Genomic DNA, 21,192 nt, shown 5'->3' on the forward strand with positions numbered 1-21,192 from the left:
TCCCACATTTTCTTGTTAAACAGACCATATACCATGCATTTGAAGTAAAGGTTGTATTTATTGTAAGCAAAAAGATGACTGTCAAACAGAAACTTGAGCCTATTACATACAATAATGTAATTGACAGTGACAGCAAAGTGGAGGAGTCCAATCAAACAAAAGAACTAGCAATTGCCAGCACCTTTGAGTAGTCCCCCTCCATTCTTTTACGCAAATGGGTGGGTATGGGAACCTTAATCCTTGTTCCTGTTGGGTTCCCATTCTCCTCGAGCAGAACGACATTATTTGAATCAAAGCGTGGATTCATACGTTGTCCAGGCATTTTGTGACCAACAATTAGTGCTGCCTTCTTCTGTCCTTTAATGGCCAGCAGCACTTTGTCACCAACTTTTCCAACGCCGTTCTTGGTGTACACATGGATCACTCTTGGAGGCCGGTGGTAAGGTGTATTTCCAAGAGAGCTGTTATCCACCACTCGCACCCTGGTCATTTTCTGGATGGCAGCTGCAGCTGCGGACACACTGAAGAGACAGTTTAATTTTGTCATGATTCTCATTCAATAGTCATATTAACGGCTGGGTATGAATAAGATAACTTTGCCATTAATTAAAGAGAATAATGTAATCTGAGTACAAAATGTATTTGTATAGTAACGTAGCGAATTAGAAAATTTGTTTCAAGTTTGTGATTTAGAGGTTATGAGATTTCATAAAATGTGATTGACAGACCACAGGGCAAAATGCATCTATTTTGCATGTACACCACGTACATAAATGTACATAAACACATGGGAATAAAATTAATAGTGTGCCAATGTTCAAAATAATTTGTTGCTTGTTAAGCAACTTTTCAGCATCTATGAAACACACAATCATCGTGTAGGCTGCGTGGCCCGTGTACTGCCAGAAAACTTACCCGAATGTCCTCCGAGGAATTAAGCACACTGTATCAGCGAGGAGCCCGCTGACAGATCTTGCAAACGGGTACATCGCCATGACTACAAGGAACATAAAATTGTACGATAAAGTCTGTGGCTAATGCTGTCGCTAGCTAATGGTCACACGGTAGACAGAAACAAAGGGGGCCCATTATTAATGTGAATTAATCGTAGTAATAATACACACAACTAAAACACCAGCGTCTGTGCAATGGTTTTGTTAAAAATGTGAATTCCTTTACCGTTCTTCCTCAGACCACGCAATGTCAAATCGTCGACGTCATTACCCAGCGCCAAGAGGCACATTTCATTACATTTACATTTAATAATAGCTTGACGGAATGTAAATGTCGCAAATACGTTAGCGTTTTAATGTTATTCACATATTAACCGCTTGAGCACGTAAAAAATAGCACAAAACAACACTAGTGTGTCGGATACAGATTACTTTTTTTAATCTTCTAGCTAACGTCATAAACATGCGCTTCTGTTCACAGAAATATAGAGCATAGATTCTTCCCAAACACGAGAGCTCTGTCGAAGTGATCTGTTGCGAAGCGGTTCCCCATTTCTAGATGTCATACGTCTATGGCTGTCACATTCGAAGCATGATTGGCGTCTCCGCCCGCTGGACTGGTTGGTCTTGAGAGTTGTCCAACCGGCTGTCTTAACATATACAATAGTCACTTGCGTTGACGAGCGCATCGTTGTAAATAGGTTAATGGTATACTGTTTGCTCACCTCATTCGTCGCTTAACTTAGCGTTGTGACGAGGGAAGTTAAACTTTTTTTTTTTAATCCATGTAGTTCGGTAGACTCCAACTGTCTTATGCTACATCAAGCAGCTAATAGCTAGCGTCTACGCTACGGTTAACTGCTAGCCCTCATTGACGAAGTGACAAGTTCGCTGACCACTCCACTCGTTAATGCATACGAAAAGGTAAGTCTACCGGCGTGGAGTTGAGCTCGTTCACAACCATTCGTCTGTATTTCAAACGGCGGTGAGGGGACAGTGTCCGTTTGGTGCTTCTGAATGAATAAGTAGCTTGACAGCACAAGTAAACTGAAAAATGATACTGTTAGCGTTAGCAGGCTAACTAATACTACATACTTTATTCTCGGTAAGCGACTGTGGTCATTTTTATTACTTCCAATCGCTGGGTCAAAGAACATCACATAATTGTAATAATGATTCTAATGCCTCAACTCACTTACCAATAGTAAATTCCTTATAGGAACGCCAGTGATTATCTCTGGTCTGTCAGCTGATGATTACATGTAACTTAGAGGACATTGTAAAGATACGATCTATTGGGTAATGCAGCTATAGCTAATATATGCTATGCTTTCGTCGTGTGTTTGACTCTCTATAGGAATTCTACCCATATCGAATCAGCAACTTTCATATCAGTTTAGCAATGCAACTTGAAACTAATAACTCCTGACATCGTTGTTTCCACTAGCTAACCACAAGCGCGGTGTCAAGTAGATTAGTTAGTTTCTTTAAAGATGGTGACATTGGTGGTTAAGCAGTCAAAATGTGTGCCGTCGCGTTCAGGATGCGTAGCCGTGTGGCTGAAGGCACAGTAGGGTATGCTGTGTCCTCCTTGGGCTCACATCAGACCATTTGAACCCTGCGGTCTCTATTGGTTTATTGTTGGGCTCTGGCTGCATCTTGCTGCAGTGATGTCACAGCATTCCATGGAGCAGATAAACGACTTAGTGTTAGGGCAGATGAACACTCAGCATCGCGAATGCTGCTAATAGTGAGTGGGTAGAAGGGCAAATATAGAGGAGTGCAACTGTGTCAACACATGTACCAGCACACCCCGGGAGACCAGTGTTGTTTTTTTGCCCTTATCAAAACATGCAAAATGTGTGAGTCTCAAACGGTGATTGCTTGTAACAGTAGTGGGAAGTAACGGAGTAAGCTTTTGCTGTACTCAAGTAGACTTTGCAGGTATCTGAGTATTTATTTTTATTAACTATTCACTCTTAGTCCCTAAATGTGAACACAGATGTTTGTACTTTTTTCTTCTTACTTTTTTCAAAGTTGGCTTTTGCTTTTTTTTTTTAACCTCCGCGGATGAGACAAGACAAAAGACTTAACTAGAGGTAAAGTCAACTGCATTTCAGATCGTGATTGCTTGAGATCTTGGAGTGAAAAAATTGGCGCATGCAGTTGCGACATGAGGCAATTTGTACCAAGGAGCATTAAAGATGTTGCTGCAAAAGATTCGGAGAAGCAAGTTCCCCATCCATGACTGTATTTAAGATAATTATTTGGTGCTATTGGCTCCAAGAATAATTTATGGAAAGTGTGTCATTTTGTTCCAGCCAACAATCATGGGCTTCTGCCTTTAAATGTATCTTGTATCCAGGTTTTTCAGTGATCAAATTGTTTTTATGGAATTTTTTTTAAATCTTCTATAGTATGACCACTATACAACTTAATAAAAGGGGGACACTCTTCTGTGTAGAAGTTTTTGTTGTTGTGCCAAGTTATCCAAAAGTAATATATATATAGTATTTTACTAAAATTGTATATAGTAAAATTTTAATTTGACCTCTTAAATACATTTCTTTCTGTTTTTTATTTTTACTTACTGACTTATCAGTCAGTTTGAACATAATTACCCTTTTCTTCTCAAGTACAGAGTCAAATTATTTTGCCACCTCTGTAGGGAAGAATAAGTGCAGCTCACTTTCATTTGCAAATCCTGTTCTATATTAGCCATATTGTAGTGATCTGCCAAGAAACAAATGATTTTCCTGATCATCCATTACGAGTCTATAGTCATTATACAGTATTTCTTTTCAGTGGTACAATTCTGTGCAAGTAAAAAAAAAAACTCCTAGCATAGAAAAAAAAGTGAAATTGTCGATTCTGTTTTCGATGCTCACTCAAAGTCACAACATCATGTCTTGGATATTTTGTGTCATGTTTAGGATATTTTTTCTCTGAAAAATTGGTAGAATTCCAGATGGCGAATTTCAGCATCCTCTGCGACCCTCGTGAGGATAAGCGTTTTGGATAATGGATGGATGCATGGAAGTTGTAACTAGTAACTTATAAAGTAAAAATGAGATCCATCAGTTTTCAGTTTGTACATCTTCATTTAAATAATAGGAAATATGAGAAGCTTGATGATGATCAGTGGTCTGAAAATGCTTGAATTTGACCTCGGGAATGCCCCATGCACTTTGTGGAGGGAACACAAAGTAAATGTTGTCTTGTTAACAACACAACATGGGAAGCAAAAGCTGCTTGAAAGAGAGAAAAAAAAAAAGCACATTTTGGATGTCGTATGTGTTGTCAGTAGTTGGGCATCTGACGAATAAGACAAACTTCAGATTTGGTCAAAGAGGACAGAAACTTTTAATCTGAAATCAAGGTCTAAATAATTGGTATGTATTTTGGGCCTTTTTTTGCAGATTCTCAGCATGTTGCAGTGAGCGATGCAAGTGCTAGTATTAGGGATGGCCATCTGGGGGGCGCAAGCTTGCTCTGACTCACAGAGCTGTACGACAGCGCTGCCACCCAATGCCACCTCCAAAGAGTACTGCTACTCGGCCCGAATTCGCAGCACAGTGCTGCAGGGCTTGCCCTTTGGTGGCGTACCAACTGTTCTCGCCCTTGACTTCATGTGCTTTTTGGTGAGTTGTTGTAATACTTATGTTCATCCTATATTTTTTTCTCCAAGGATTATTTTTGTAATCCATCCATTTCTTGCAAATCTGCGCTTCCAGGGCTTGCTGTTCGTGTTCTCCTTCCTGCGAAAAGTAGCGTGGGACTATGGACGTCTCGCTCTGGTCACCGATGCTGACAGGTACGGTACGTCTGAAAGGATAAGTTTGAAGTATTAGCGGTTACTTCAGAAATGCACATAAAAAAGTAATGGAGTACTGTTCAACACCCCCCCCCCCAAAAAAAAAAGAAATGTCCATTTTAAATGCATATTTGTTTGTTGACTATCCTCAAATGTCGAATCATTATATTTGTGGAAGGGATTATCCATCCATCCATTTTCTGTACCGCTTATCAGTGACAGAGAAACCAATATGGAATTAATGCTAAGTAAAACAATCAATGACATCTTATTCAGAGCCTTACTGTTGCTATAGAAGTATGTGATATTTGCTGGGTTCAGGGAGGCATTTTCTGTTGAGCTTAGTGTGGTAGGCAGCCACTCAGGATCTGTTTTTATACAGCAAGTCATTGTCATGGATTAGGCTACTGACAGGAAGTGTGTGTTTACCAACAGTGAACGTATGTTCATTGCACCAAAGGACACATATGCCTTGTCAGTTGTTGTCTCAGCCAAAAAAAAATCAATTGAATACACAGTTGACACAGCAAAATTAAGCAATCTTTAGGTTAACTGAAGCAAACCTCTCGAGGATTTCACCTAGACAAGAAGTCGCGGTCAGCAGCACATGGTGTCTGGTTGAGTCGGTATAATTAGACCTGAGGTTTATGAGGGCGTTTAAGTTAACAGCAGTATTATCAAATAAAATCTATTGTTATGCTAAAACATTTACCGGCAATTCTCATTGTTTGTGAATCTGATTCAAAAAAAGTTTACCTCGTAACATGCTGCTTTTTAACCCAAATTTCCCAGCTGTGGACATTTGGATTTTACTCCTCCGCTATTTTTGCAGCTGTGTGCAAGATGATCATTGGGTTGTAGCATAGCGGGAAGATGGGAGGGGGTGGCAGCTGTCATTTGTCAAATGTTATTTGTTAAAAGCAGACTATATATTTCAATGGTGGAGCTCAATGTCAGAAACAGCGATGCGCTTAGGTATCTGTTCATTGCTAGAGTGTGTGTTTGTGTTGTGTGTTGAGGAGCTAATTTGTTTGCTTGTGGTGTGGAATGCTTCTCCGGTGTAGCTCTGAACCCATCCGTACTAGCAAGCAGAGTTGCTTCCTATCGGCTTAACTTCATGTTTTGCCTGTCTTTTCACCAGGAGGATGGATCAGCGTTACAGTCGTCTGGATGATCGGGAATAGTATGTTTTGTTTGTATTGCCTTTTCTTTTGCTCCTTCTTTTTGTTATTAACCTCGCTACCACTTTTAGGTTTCCCCTTTCTTGGTGGTTTAGTTTTTCTCCTCCAGGTGTGTCCCAGTGCCAGGGTCCTAAATGATTCTCCCTCCTCTCCTTACCAATGTCATTCTTGTGCTGCTGGGTGTCCTTGTATTTAATTAGATCTGTGTGTACTAATCTCTGTATTAACCTATTTCTGAAGCATGGCCTCCTCCTGTGTGGGCCGCACAGCATGATGCTCACATACAAGGCTCTTAGGTAGAGTTAGTAATGCTACTTCATCTCCTCTTCACCTTGATAACTACACTTGGGTTATCAACAACCCCTGTAATTTCTCGTTGGAATGAAGGAGACCTTCTCGCTAGGGTGACATCATTCTTCTAATCATTCTAAGAAACCTACCTTGAGTCCAGCAGAGACCATTTCCTTAGACCAGGAGTCACCAACCTTTTTAACTCATTCACTGCCAAACATTTTCAGAGCATCTTTTTTTTACCTTAACATCTGAAAACATTTGAAAAAATATAAATAAATTCCTGGGATTGAATGGCTGGACTGAAAAGACAAATGTCAAATGTCAGTGTCTTTTTCCAAACTGCTTATCCTATACAGGGAGGTGCTGGAGCCTATCCCAGCCGTCAACGGGCGAAGGCAGACTACACCCCGAACTGGTCGCCAGCCAGTCGCAGGGCACACACAGACACCGCCACTGAGCGGGAATCGATCCCACGCTGCCCGCACACAACTCGGGCGTGTGTACCACTACACTATCAGTGCAAATGTCAGTGAATGAGTTAAAAAGAAATAATACATTTGCTCAAATTTAACTATGTTATCATTGATTAATTATCTTCATCTATGTGAAGACACTAATCATGTTCATTACTTCTCACAATAATTATCAACAATGATATAACAAGATAGAAAAAAGACATGTAGCTTATTTCTAAAAAATACCTGCAAGTGTTCTAATGTTCACTTCTACAACACTCCTTGGAAATCACAATGTACGATCCCTGGTGAACTTGAAAAAAAAAACCCACACACCCGCAGGCTCCTCAAATGGTCTTTGAGGGCAGCCTGATGCCCACGGGCAGCATGTTGGTAATCCCTAAATAGAGTACTGCATATTAAGGGACAGCATATTGGCTCTGCTGAACTCAAAAGGATCGCTTCCTGTTCATGTCTGAGCTTCATCTGGGGTGAGGTCGCTTTGCAACCTAACAGAAGTTGTGAAGTTCAACATCCAAGACTCACTTTCCTTGCCCTCTTGTTTTGAAAGTTATTGTTGCTGTTGCGCCGACTGTAACACATGATCTCAAAACGTGATTCCGTCTCTAGTCTGTGCAAGCGCACACATTTCCTGCAAGGGACAGGTGAATAAATCCTTGCGCTACTGTTACGCCTCTAATGCAACCATTTACTGGAAATACAGTGTGAAAGTAGCTTGTGTTTGTATGTGTATGAGCTTTCCCATTCTACTAATGGCAGTCCCAGTGTGTTGAGTCACAAATACTTTGTTTTTATACCAGATCAACGCTTTGCCTTGTGTCTTGTTCACACAGTGCGGCCGCTGCCTTGACAACAGAGGCACCTGAACGCTATGAGCGCCTCACCTCAGTTTCCAGCTCGGTAGACATAGATCAGAGAGACACAGTAAGAATCTTATTGCTTTTACAGAATGGGCAATTGGGTTTGGCCACGTTTCGTTCATATTATTGCTCTCTTTTTTAGGGATTCTGCTCCTGGCTCACTGCCATCTTCCGCATCAAGTCAGTCAGCCATTATAAAACAAAAAAACAAAATGAAATTTACAGTGCTTTTTCAGATGGACTAAAACCAGATAGCTCATTTTCCTGATGTGTTTTACCTGTAGGGATGATGAGATAAGGGAGAAGTGTGGCGAGGACGCAGTGCATTATTTGTCCTTCCAGCGCCACATTATCGGCCTGTTGGTAGTGGTGGGTGTGCTCTCTGTTGGCATCATCTTGCCTGTTAACTTCTCAGGAAACCTACTTGGTGAGTTGACGGTTTTCTGTAACGCAAGGATGAAACCATTTTGAGTGACACAAAATTCTCTTGAAATGACATTTATTAATGTTTGGAGCAACATAAAGAACATGTCCTGCTGCACATACCTTTCTTAATACATCACATATATCACATTTATTTACAGTCAAGTTGTCTTTTGCCATCTTCCTACAAACATACTTCATGAGCAATATTCTTCATTACTGTTTAACACATTTTTCATTTGTTGTATTCTGCACAAATTTCACAAGAAGTCTTACACATAAATGATTGTCATCTTTTTTTTTTTTTTTCTCTACAGAAAATAACGCTTATAATTTTGGAAGAACTACAATAGCAAATCTAGATGCAGAGTGAGTGATTATTGGGCAATCATTTTAGTACCAATGTGATTTATAGTCTGTGTTGCATAACACTGATATCAACTCTTTTATCTTATCCAGTAATGCGCTTTTGTGGCTGCACACCATATTTGCATTCCTTTACCTGTTACTGACAGTATGCAGTATGAGAAGACACACCTCCAAGATGCACTACGCAGAGGATGACCTGGTTGGTTTCACAAAATTTTCTCCACAAGCAAACTTTATTTATTTATTCATCATTATTCTTTTTTTTTTTAATTTACACCCTTTTTCCCCCCAATTCACTTAGGTTAAAAGAACATTATTTGTCAATGGACTCTCCAAATATGCAGATGAAACAGAAATAAAGCAACACTTTGAGTAAGTGCTTTCAAATATTTGCTTTGTGTGATTTCATGTGAAATCTTTCATAACCTGTCTTGTATAGCTTCTCATTTCCTGCCCGCTTATGTCCTCTCTAACTGCATTAGCGTATGAGAGCCATGCCTTTTCCTCTTAAATCTGGTCTCGTCAACTATGTGCCCAGTATGAGACAATGGCCGGCCTATAAGTATGAACGTCTGTAATAGAACCCAGATGATTAGAATCATGCAAGTCATGTGTCATTTCTATTCTATTGAGGAGGGGTGCTTGGCCCTTATCCCACTTACAACCAACATTTATTCGGAAGTATGTTGTCTCCTCCCGTTGTAATGCAATTCCCTCTCTCCCTTTTGTTTTAATAGGCAGGCGTATGAAAACTGTGCTGTGCTGGAAGCTCGCATCTGTTACAATGTGGCTAGGCTGATGTATCTCAACTCTGAAAGGTACCAGGTTTACACAGTAAAATGAGGATTAATCCTTTGTTAAACATTTAAGGTACCTGATATCAGTTATGTCATCAGTGTTGAAGTATTACTGTTTTGATACAGGAAGAAGGCAGAGCGCAGCAAGAAATTCTTCCTTGACCTGCAGGCCAAAGAGCACATAACCACCATGTTAAACCCAAAGCCATGTGGACACCTTTGTTGTTGCATCATCAAAGGTTGTGAGCAGGTCAGAAGAATATTTCCTTATATCCCAAAACAATAACACTGCTTAAGCTTTCTGGCAGTCAAATGTTTTTTTTTTCCTTTTTGGAGATGTTTATAGCTTTTTGCCATTCTGATCATTTTTCTGATAACCTACGGTGGATATTATGTCTACACACCCCTGTTGAAATGCCAGGTTTTTGTGATATACGAACATGTGGCAATACTAAACAATTTTGTAACTTTTATCCCAGCATTAATGCGGCCTATAACCTGAAAAAAGAAAAAGAAGAAATGATAATGTAGTTGCACCAGTCTGCAGACCGTCTTATAACTGGGCATTTGCCGTTGTTCAGAGGCAATCAATGCTATTCAAACTCACGTTAAATGGGAGTCAGATCCATGCTTGCCCACTGCCAGTCGCCGTCTGCCTCCCGAGAGTTGACACGAGTTTAGCGTCGCTAAATGTCCGAAATATAACCAGTCGGGGTTCGTGTGCGCATTCGTGCTCTTGTCCTCTTCAGCCTGTGTAAGTGGAGAAGCCATCGCCACGGTATTTTTGATTTTGTGGAGGTGATCATGATGAGATCACATTTTATGTCAATAAATCCAAACTATTGTTCAGAACATTTTTATACTTTCACAGGTTGAAGTGGACAAGAGTAGTAATATGCATTTGCATTTTGGTGGCGATCGGTTGCTGTTTTAGACAACTGAACTGACAGAGCGAGCAATATTACCACGCTTGGCTCCCTCCCGTGATGTAGACAGCTGAGACCGAAAACATAACATAAGCCATGCCCCCAAAGAGGGCGGGGCAATTTGTTGTAAACCTAATCACAAAAAAGCCCTTAAATCACTACAGAGTCTTTTGAGGTGGGCATTTTAGTACTGATGTCATTTTTGCATGCCAACCTATTATATAAGTGCCAATGTTAAGATCATCCAAGTGCCCCCTTAATGGAGGAAAAAAATTTTGGATGATTTCTTGTTGTTTCTTTTTTTTATCCATCACGAAAAACCTGGCATTTGAACAGGTGTTTGTGGACTTATATATCCACTGTATGTTCATTTCAGAAATCCAATCTTATACGCTCTACAAATCTCATCCATATTCGAATGTTAATCTCCCTCACAGGAAGAGGCCGTGAGTTATTATACCAAGCTGGAGGCTCAATTAAAAGATGGCTACAGGAAGGAGAGAGAGAAGGTCAACAGGAAACCTTTAGGAATGGCATTTGTCACCTTTCAAAATGAATCCATAACTGCTATGTAAGAAATGCACAATTATTTACAAATAAAAAAAGGACATGTAAATGCCCTTTAACAGTTTTTCTTGGTTTATCTCAGAATCTTGAAGGACTTCAATGCTTGCAAATGTCAGGGCTGCCACTGTCGCCGAGAGCCTCAGAGCTCTGCAGTCAGCGACAAACTCCAGACACACAACTGGACTGTGAGCTATGCCCCTGATCCACACAATGTCTACTGGTTAGTGCGAATTCAAGTCACTGTATCAGCAATATCAGTTAATTGACTATCTGTGTTGGCCACTCTGGCTTTTGATCTAACTGCTAGATCATATTTTATCCCCTAGGGAACATCTGTCGGTGGGAGGATTCTCGTGGTGGATCCGCTGCTTGATCATAAACTGTGTCCTCTTCCTCCTCCTATTCTTCCTCACAACACCAGCCATCATTATCTCTACCATGGACAAGTTCAATGTTACCAAACCAGTGGAGTACCTAAACGTGAGGCAATTTGTTTAGAATATTAAGTGTTCTTTTACATTATACTTCATCTTCAGCCATCATGAGAGTGTGATCCATGTGAAGGTCTTTTTTTCAAAATTTTACAAAGGTATGAGAATTATAGTACTCTGTAAGTCTCTAATTATAAGTAATGAAGTAACGACTCCTTTAGCATTTGCAGGAAAATAGCCTTTAAAATCTTTAATCTTCTTGTGCTTGGAAAAATAAACACCGAGGGCTCTATTTCCGTGCCCACCCTAAGTCTAGTGTGGTGAACGGTTAAACTGTGTGCCTGGACTGCGGGTTAGACAGTTTTTATACTTCCGCAGGCGTATGCAGCTCGGCCCAGTTAAAATCGGGCGCCGTTGTGGTCGTGAACACAGTTGACATGATTTGCCCTCATTCAAAGCAGCTCCTCGCATTACTTTTAAAATTGATGCATGAGAGCCACAGTCCTTGACTTGGCAGAAGAAGATACTGAATCCATGCAGTAGGTTGAAGCACACAAATTACAGGTATAAGAAAGTGCAATGTCAAATGGCCAGTGCGATTACAGATCTGTGCAGTGGGCACTCAGAGACAGATTTCCAACCTGATCATTCATGTCCATGTGTAAACCTCCACTAACTCCAACTGCCCCCACCTCCACCCCGTAGCTGTGCTGCGGCCAGAGGGTTGATTTATAATAATGTGTTCGATTAATTGATTTCCACAGTGATTCAGAGGGTTCAATAAATCCCATTATCATATTTATGAATGAAATACGATGACATCCACCACACATGTCCGCAAAGCGCAGAATCAGCGTGTGCCCCGATCCTGGTACCAAATTCCCAAACAGGCAAAATGATGCTTTTACCATCATGAAATTTAAGATGCGCCAGTTTTTACACGAGTGCAGCTGCACCATCAACGAATATACAGCCCTGAGAATTGACAACAGATTTGTGTATGGAAATTTGGCTTTTGACTTCAGATATCTGCGGCCTTGGAGAGTAATCCATAAATGTTTGAAGAAAATTGATTTGAAAAAGGCAAACACAGTACTGAAACATAAACCGACAGATCTAACCTTTGACTTCAGATCAGACGGTCAATTTAGACGTGGATTGGTCTCAACATCTCAGTGTTGTTTGTTTTTTGCCCACAGAATCCAATTATCACTCAATTTTTCCCCACCCTCCTCCTGTGGTCTTTCTCTGCCTTACTTCCTACCATTGTCTACTACTCTGCCTTCTTTGAAGCCCACTGGACCCGGTAAGGTTTTCACTTAAGGTCATTTCAGGATATACTGATGATATATGTGTCCTGTTTGTTTTGGTTTCCCCAGACTTATAATGCGTCCTTTTGTTTCTACAGGTCTGGCGAGAACAGAACTACTATGCATAAATGCTACACTTTCCTAATCTTCATGGTGCTCCTACTGCCCTCCCTCGGTCTAAGCAGGTACTGTATGTTTTTGTTTTCAGTGGCAAAAGAATGTACTACAGTACATTACTTTATATTTTTTCGTTATGTATTAAATTATGTAATTTTATTGTTGGTTTCAGTTTTAACAGTTGTCTTTTCTGTCTTTAGTTTGGATGTTTTCTTCCGGTGGCTTTTTGACAAAAGATTCTTGGCAGATGCCAAAGTGAGATTTGAGTAAGTGGCATGTGTACATACAAACAAGAGTTTTGCTGCACGTATTCACTGAAATACATGTGTGTTGAACCACTTATCCTATTATTTCAAATAATCATGTTGCACCGGAACATATTCATTAATTTTAGGATGTATACTGAATCCTGACAAAAAATGCACAAGTAAATGAGAATATTGAGTATTAAGGGGTAATTACCTAACTCCCACATTTTTACCTGAAACAATGCAGTTTATTTAGTCATATTTTTCTATTCTCTATATGGCACGACGATGATAGTCTTTCCTCCAGGTATTACGATTTTGTCCCACATTTAAAAAAAAAACAAAAAAAACACAGATGTCAGGTAAATTGAAGATCTCAAATGTGAGTGTAAATGATTGTCTAGCAAACAGTCTGTAGGGTGTACTTCCTGCGTCTATCTGAAAGTCAGTTGAACTCCAGTTACCTGCGACCCTAATGAGGGTAAGCAGTATAGAAAATGGGTGGATGGAGTTGGATGGAAACTAAAAAGCTCTCTGATCTGTCTGTGGTGTCCACATCAGGTGCGTGTTCCTTCCTGACAATGGAGCCTTCTTTGTGAACTATGTCATTGCATCTGCATTCATTGGAAATGCCATGGACCTGCTCAGGATCCCTGGTCTGCTTATGTACATGATCCGCCTTTGCCTCGCTCGATCTGCAGCCGAACGCAGGAACGTCAAGAGGGTTAGTATGTGGTATCCCTTTTTGGACCGCGTATTCTGGCAATGTCGATTTTTAATCAACACCCACCATATACTTCTCACATTAAACGTGTTGCTTACGATGATGGCATGTCTGGTTATAATAAACAGTCAAATATATGATAGGCACAACTCAATAAAAAACGTGGTATTATTTATCCTCTTATTCTGTAGCATCAAGCTTATGAGTTCCAGTTTGGAGCAGCTTATGCCTGGATGATGTGTGTCTTCACGGTGGTTATGACCTACAGCATCACCTGTCCAATCATCGTCCCCTTTGGTTAGTTCTGCTTTTTTTATTTGCACTGGTCTGCTACTGATTATGCTACCTGATGCAATTGTGTGGTTCTGTTCTTCATTTGCTCACTCATCAGCCAGCCTAATAGGATTTGCTCTTACTTCATACTCCACTTCTCTGCACAGGGCTGATGTACATGTTGCTCAAACACCTTGCAGACAGGTACAACATGTACTACGCTTACCTGCCTTCCAAACTGGACAAGAAGATCCATTCTGGAGCTGTTAACCAAGTGGTGGCTGCTCCAATTCTTTGTCTATTTTGGCTTCTTTTCTTCTCCACGATGCGCTCTGGTAGGAAAGCACTCCATCTACAGGCCACAAATGTCTATGATTCACATGACCATTCTTTTTTTCCCCATGGTAATTTAAAGCACCTAATTAACAGATGTCCTCCAAAATTCCTTTCTCAGGGTTTTCAGCCGCAATCTCCATGTTCACTTTCATAGTTTTGATCATCACCATCACTGTCTGCCTCTCGCATGTCTGTTTTGGACATTTTAAATATTTGAGCGCTCACAACTACAAGGTAAAAAACCCTATCAACTTGTACAATTCAACATTTTTTTTTTTTTTTAAACTTGAGTTAAATGTATTTTTTTTGTGTCTCAGATTGAAACTCAAGATTTGGATGTGACTGAGAATGGCCGTACAGAGTGCATTACTGACTCCAACAAAGCTGCAGTAAGTAGTCAGGCATATACATATATTTGTATAAATAAGTGTCTCTTAGCTGCAATCAATATTATGACTTCCATAAAAGTAATGAAAGGAGTTCCTCCCACAGTACAAATATGCGTCACGTTGGTCTGACTGGTCATAACCTGACCAAATTCTTTGTTGAATTGTGTGTCTTTTACCTGTAAATCACATGTGTCAAACGCCAGTCCTCGGGGCCAACATCCTGCATGTTTTAGATGTTTCCATCCCTCTAATACACTTGATTCAAGTGATCAGCACATCAGCAAGCTCTGCAGGAGCCTGATAACGATCCTGGTCATGAATTAGATGTGTAGGAAGGAAAACTCCTAAAACATGCAGTATAGCATTTGGGACCCAGAGTTGGACACCTGTGCTGTAAATGGTACAAAAAAAATAGTGAAAGACTAAGAAGAGATGGTAATGAAAAATATTTGCCCATTTCATTGTTTTTTTTTTTCTCCATACAACTGTATTTATAAACTCAAAGAGCAATTACCTTGTTCAAGAGAGAGTGGCTAACAACACACACACGCACACACATCCCTGCAGACCTCAGCGCTTGTCAAAATCAAATTTACTCCTAATATAAATACATAGTTTGAAAATCAAACATCAAATATGTATTCTCTCTTTCAAATGCAGAAATCAGATATACAGTTAAAACATTTCTCGGCCCTTGCAACCTAGAATTATGAATGAGGGGGCTTATTTTTCAATTTCTTAAAAAAAAAAAAAAAATACAAAGCAATTTCTTCAAATTCAGCACTGTCTGCTCCAAGTGAATAAAAAGGTGCTTTATTTGAAACTGCAATAAAACAATTGGAAAAGTGATACGCGTGCCAGTTTACAAAAAAGATAAAGAATAAATAAAATAATAAATAAATAACTAATAAAGAATCACAAAAAAATAAATATAAATCAGCAAAATAATGGTTAAAAATTGTCTTAAATTTTAGGGGCAAAATGGCACCATTTAAGGGCAGTCTGGATTCCTGTGTCCTGTTATTTATCTATTTATTTTACAAAAGTTCAACATCTTCCCTATCATAAAAGAAAAAAATGCCACAATCAGAGTTCATTGTACTTCCATTAAGCTTAATTAGCAACAGAAATATCATAAAGTCAGATTTACTCTTAGTATAAATAGTTTTAAAAAATTCTCTCAGGTGCGTCATATAAAAAAGTTCATATTTTTAACAGTACAGCTTTATTTTTTTTTTAAAAGTTCAACACGTCTTTCCTATTGTGAAAGAAAAACTTGAACAGCTCGAAGATTTATTTTTTTCTCATGATCCAGACCCTTGATTGCTTTTCTGCTTCCCGCAGCTTGTCTTCTCCAATGATGATGCATCTATGCAAGGCAAAAAAAAATAGTTATGACAATTTCCAGACAGACAATTTTCGGATTAAACAATTTAACTAAGTAATTGACAGTTCTGTTGATTTTTACAGCCAGTAGAAAGTGAGCACTTTTGCTGAGCACGCTGAATAAAAGGTCATGATTTTCCAACTACCAACGAAGCCAACAAATTCAATACGCTTACAAAAAAAATTTATCAATTGGTTATGTTCTAAAATGATCATTTATAGCCATTAAACATAGGTGAGAAAAATAGCTTCGGCAGCTTTCGACGCTCAAATTAAACTTCAGTACAAAGTAATGCAAGTCTGCTCTTGAAGACACGCACAAAACTTTAAACAAGTTGCGCAAAATGAAGTCACATTCAGTTGTTTTGCTAAGATGGATAATAGTACATTGGTATAGTCTTTTAAACTTATTTTCAGAGTATTCACTTACCGTTTTTTTCTGCATGTGTTCAAATGAGCGTCTAATGATTTCAAGTCCAAGTGTGCAATAAATGACGGCATTTGCAGGCTGATGGTGGAGCTTTGCGGTTTGCAGGCACGTGGGAAGGAGGGGCCTGAGAATGGTGGTCAGGCTATAATCAGACCCTTCTCACCTTGTTTCACTCTCTATTTTCTCTGTAGCTAAACATCAAAGGTTAGCACATGACCAACGGAACAACAGATATAAATACAATGACATAAATGAAAGCAAAGAACATCTACCTTTGTTTAGTTATGGATGGGTTGTTTTTTGTTTTCATTCTTTTTTGTGTAGTAACATTCCTCTGCGTCATGTCCTGAAGCTCCTCCTTCCAAAGTCTCAGAAGTAGTTTGTCATTGAGACCTTCAGAGCCCAGTTCTCTGTGACATCGCCGTGAAAGGTTTTCTGATAAAGCTTTGTGACACTGAGATGATGCCTTAGAGTGCATGGCAAATATTTGTCAGTCAATTTGGAGGAGTACCGGTACTGGTAACTGCATAATGTAGAGCGGGGATTCGCAACCAGGAGTAGTGGTACGCGAGCACATTGCAGGGGGTAGGTACATGGAAATATTTTATAATCTGTTTTCAAGATGGTAAGTAAATATTCTGAGTCATTTTAGAAGCCCGTCAATAAAATAGATGTGCACTACTGTGCTTTTTTTTTTTACAATAACTTGTGGCACAAGCTCGCCCAAATCACAACATCTGCGAGTAAACTCCGATGTGTCATTATAGCTCAGATGACTGATAAAAATTAGTAACTGCTCTAGTGGGTGTGAATATTAGTCTTGGTGTTTTGTTTTGTTGGGGTAGCCTGTAGCGGGAGGTTGCCAGGTCGACCGGCCCGCAAATTGACGAAACTCCCAAAATTCCCAGTGGCCGCCATGCCCCTGCTCACGTCACACTTTTGTCTCTGTTGGCAAACTGACGTAACTACTCAACACTCCCAGACACTCTTTGCAACACTCAAATTTAACAGCAGGGGGCCCTGTTACCCATATAAAAGTGGCCTCCATAGAAAATTACCTAAATTATAATTTTACAATCATGTAGAAATGTACATTTATTTTTAATACAATGCTGAACTTAGAACCACGACAGTTACATTGCCCTTCTATCACATTAAAAGATTGTGACCATGCAACAAGCACATCAGCTGAAAGCTTTTTGCCAATTATGCTACCTTGCAAAGCTGCTTTTTGAGAAAGAGATTTTATTTTTAATCTTCCTCCTTCTCAACAGCAGATGTACATCGCTGAGGTTCTGCAAGACCCAAATTCAGAGGAGGCCGGATCGGGCAGTGGCGAGGACGACGGTCAGGGGTCGTCACAGGACGAGGAAATAATCAATGTGGAAAATGGCCTGAACGAGGACTTCCAGTCCGGAGAAGACAGCCTCATTGATAATGAAGTGCGGCACTGAGACAACAGAAAATTTAAAACTCACTGAGAAGTATGCACTGAATGAATGAACTGGAAGTGAACCAACAAGTTCGCCAAAGCATCTCACTTTGATGGAGGGACGTAAAACTAATGGATGCGTGTTGTCTACTAATGATTTCATGGATTCTAGCTCAAGGATTCTTACATAGTTATACCGGGACTATTTTGCACAAGCAATGCATGAGCAGCAAAGGCCCTCAGATCCACCTCCAGAGGGCATGGACCCAGTGAAAAGAAACAAAGATAGACAAGACCGCTATGGCCCGGTCTTGAAGGGAATGTGATGTTTCTCTCCTTGTCCTTGTAATGAGAAGACTTCGAACTCCAACAAGCTTGACTTTCCACAATGGTACCGACGATGGCATGTCTTCATGAAGTGGAGATTTCCCCATAATCAATCCTCTGCTAGCACCCCAAAATGTCTCCTCTCGACGCTTCTTGTGGAATGTGGCTATCAAGTGAGGTGCAGATTTTTCCACAATGCTCATGCAAGCCCATAGAAGCCTGAAAGAGAAGAGCATTATTTTCTTTTAACACATAACCTCCTTGGGCATTGATTACAATACGTACATATATTCCCACTGTGGAAGATGAGCGATATCTTCGCACGCTTCGTGTTTTTTGTAGCGTATTGATGAGCGATATCTTCGCACTACACTGAAGCGATCCGGCCAGTTGGGATTGCTGTTGGACTGCCGCTCCTGGCCCGGCTACAAGAGGACCTTTGAGTTGAATAGGACGGACAGGTCGGTGGGTCAGTCTGTTATGATACTCTTTTGACATTAGTTGTCTTCTTTCATATCTTTATTTTGCCCATAGGTTTACATTGTTACGCACAGATACTGACATTTACATTCATTTTACGGTGGTAACTGGATAAGGACTAGTTTGTCTTGTCCTTGTTAATTTATGTATTGGCACTTGATCACGTAGAGCCTGTTAGGTGAATTAGAAGTGGTTCGCAGCCATGTTACAGCCTCCAAAATCCGATTTGTAAATTCTTTTAATTAAATGTTGTAATATCTATGATAACGTGTTAAACAAATCACAAAATCAGTCAACAGTCACAACGATGCATTCAACATCTCAATACTTCAAGCTGAACCAAGTAACATTTGTTGACGTGAAATGTACCACACACACCCAATTGAGGCCTTACTTTGCATTAAACTTGTCGTGTTTATATTATTGAGTCGGGGTGCCTGCAAGATCAATTTAATGTGGCCCATAATTCAAGTCTTAACATTTATTTATGAGTGGAACCATTACAAATGGCCCCAAAACATTTAAATTCACATGCTCTAAATGTATGGTAGTCATTTGTTCAATTGTTGCAGTATTATTTTTTCCACTCAGTTTAGTATAACCCTTAAGAGGCCCTCAATCAGAAATGTTTCCCCATCACTGATGTTTCAGGCCCACTCCATTGCATTCACAATGACAACTCTATTAAAACAGCCGCTAAGATCAATAGAAACTCCAATAGGGTCCGATCACAACAGCAACAGTGAGCATGACCTGTTGTTAAAATGTTGGTACTAACAAAAGAATTGTCTGACATTTTCAAGTGGCGTTCTCTTCTGATTGTAAGGTGACTGTTCCATACCTCCACATTTGTATACCTCTCACATGTCTTGAAATGTCTGAACGGGTTCTGGAGGGATTCTTTGACAACACTATTTGTTTAACTTTGAATGTAGCTGACCTCTGCAACTTTTGATAAGAAGCTAATAGTGCTAGCTAATAGGCGATCAGCTTTGGTTCACTGGACAACCATAAATGTGGAGTATTTTTTTTTTTTCTTAACTGAACTAGCAGGTGCAGTGTCACTGCAAAAAGAACATATTTATGTGTATCAGTCTGTTGGCCTTAGTGATGTCTAATAATTTTAAAATATTCTGTATAGACTCATCATTGTGAATCATGTTTTACTTAATCTCCTATGCATCTGTGGACTCACTGGAAAATAAACAATAGTTTTTGTTAACAAAACCCTCTTTAATAGAAGTTGTCAGCTTCTCTTTTCGGATTGTTTAGTAAAATGCTTCATTTCAAATTTAGTAAAATGCTTCATTTCAAAATGTCACTTTATAATATAGTTTCTATCTGGGGAAAAAACAAATCTTGTGAACAGTCCCCTCCAAAAGTATTGCAATGGCAAGGTCACGTCCTTTCTTTTTGATGTATACTGAAGACATCTGGAATTCGGATCAAAAGATCAATATGAGACAAACGTTCTAGACAAAAATTTTAGAAACATTCTGAAACAACAGCACCTTTTGTTTGAAGCCAGCCATTTATCAAGTGAGCAAAAGCATTTGAACAGACATTATTAAATGAACCTCAAGTGAATAGCACTCAATATTTAGTGGCAATATTTAACTGCCAAGCCTGCGATTCATTGCAGGAAGACTGATTCTAACCCCAAACCGTACAACTGTAAGGCAAATTATGTTAACCACTAGAGTAGATAGATGGTTAACCACACAACTTTATCACAAATAATCTCTAATCATTTACCCAGCTATTACCAGGACTATAAATGCACTGTATCATCATAAGCATCCAGTAATAGTTGCTGTCCCAATGTCTTTTTTTCTTTGTGTCCCTTGCATAACTTTGGGAGGTTATTAATGCTTTCCAGTGGACACAGGAATTGCTACCTAAATGTAATTTTATATAAAAGTTCCTAGAAATGTGATAGCCCAAGTTAAAGTGCTTTGACATCTGCATGAGTTGGGTACGTTCCCACTATTGTGACATTTTAAATTGCTTGTAGGTGTGTGTATGTACTGTATGACACACATATATTGAGATACAGTATTGATACTGCCTCAAGTAGCTTCTAGTCTCTGCACTTTCAAACAATGTAGAGTGGTGGAAAAGGGCCAAGAAGCCTGAAACAACTGTATTAAAGGGATTTCCTTTCTCACTTAGGCCACTGATATATAAAATACTTATATAAATCCCTGTACTGCAAAGTGTATGCTGATTTGAAGCAGTGTTTCCATTGTCCACTTTAATGGATCACCGCCAGAGTCAAATTCTGCAAGCAATTTATTGACGATCAAGAAGGCGCATCATTTCTTAACAAAAGGGCCTTTTGATTCTGTTGTATTTTTTTCCCCCACTATTTAAAACACAGGTGTCAAACTCAAGCCCCGGTGGCCAGATCCGGCCTGTGACATCATTTTATGTGGCCCGCGAAGTCCAATCATGTGTGTTGGCTTGACATGTTTCTTTCAAATTGTCTTCACTTTTCTCACCACGGATGAGATATTGCATACATTTCTTACAAATCCCTTCTTTAAAATACATTTCATCAGTAACAGGACCAGATCGAGAGAGCATGAAAAAAAAACATTCTAACGCAAAATATGTTTGATTTGAGGGGGAAAAAATCAAGTTATATAG

General features: G+C 39.6%; 2 protein-coding genes and 1 long non-coding RNA gene across 5 annotated transcripts; 1 reads left to right on the top strand and 2 right to left on the bottom strand.

Moving 5' to 3' along the window:
* Positions 1 to 38: 38 nt before the first annotated feature.
* mrpl14 (mitochondrial ribosomal protein L14) lies at positions 39 to 1,501 on the bottom strand. The gene is made up of 3 exons (XM_086044453.1): positions 1,180 to 1,501; positions 916 to 997; positions 39 to 521 (listed from the first exon to the last, which is right to left on the bottom strand). The coding sequence occupies exons 1-3, from the start codon at positions 1,241 to 1,243 to the stop codon at positions 152 to 154; spliced, it is 516 nt and encodes a 171-aa protein (XP_085900579.1). The 5' UTR covers positions 1,244 to 1,501; the 3' UTR covers positions 39 to 151.
* Positions 1,456 to 19,770, top strand: LOC147139733 (mechanosensitive cation channel TMEM63B-like). Of its 3 annotated transcripts, none has more exons than XM_086044449.1 (24): positions 1,456 to 1,877; positions 4,373 to 4,594; positions 4,688 to 4,767; positions 5,909 to 5,950; positions 7,552 to 7,642; positions 7,721 to 7,758; positions 7,863 to 8,005; positions 8,319 to 8,370; positions 8,461 to 8,569; positions 8,672 to 8,742; positions 9,108 to 9,188; positions 9,294 to 9,417; positions 10,531 to 10,664; positions 10,743 to 10,880; positions 10,987 to 11,140; positions 12,291 to 12,397; positions 12,500 to 12,586; positions 12,719 to 12,784; positions 13,328 to 13,490; positions 13,682 to 13,787; positions 13,931 to 14,098; positions 14,218 to 14,333; positions 14,417 to 14,488; positions 17,579 to 19,770. In XM_086044449.1, exons 2-24 carry the CDS (start codon positions 4,397 to 4,399, stop codon positions 17,756 to 17,758), a joined length of 2,520 nt encoding a protein of 839 aa, XP_085900575.1. In that variant the 5' UTR covers positions 1,456 to 1,877; positions 4,373 to 4,396; the 3' UTR covers positions 17,759 to 19,770. The 3 variants fall into 3 exon arrangements, with proteins under 3 accessions (XP_085900575.1, XP_085900576.1, XP_085900577.1); XM_086044450.1 differs by having other exon boundaries at positions 17,582 to 19,770; XM_086044451.1 differs by lacking the exon at positions 5,909 to 5,950.
* LOC147139734 (uncharacterized) lies at positions 15,280 to 16,707 on the bottom strand. Its single transcript, XR_015088568.1, has 3 exons — positions 16,577 to 16,707; positions 16,305 to 16,495; positions 15,280 to 15,857 (listed from the first exon to the last, which is right to left on the bottom strand). It is a non-coding gene; the product is annotated as an uncharacterized LOC147139734 (long non-coding RNA).
* Positions 19,771 to 21,192: the final 1,422 nt, after the last annotated feature.

Source organism: Filicampus tigris, chromosome 11, assembly GCF_054856515.1.
Source record: "Filicampus tigris isolate MCC_2025a chromosome 11, RoL_Ftig_1.0, whole genome shotgun sequence".
NCBI classification, from domain to species: Eukaryota; Metazoa; Chordata; class Actinopteri; order Syngnathiformes; family Syngnathidae; genus Filicampus; species Filicampus tigris.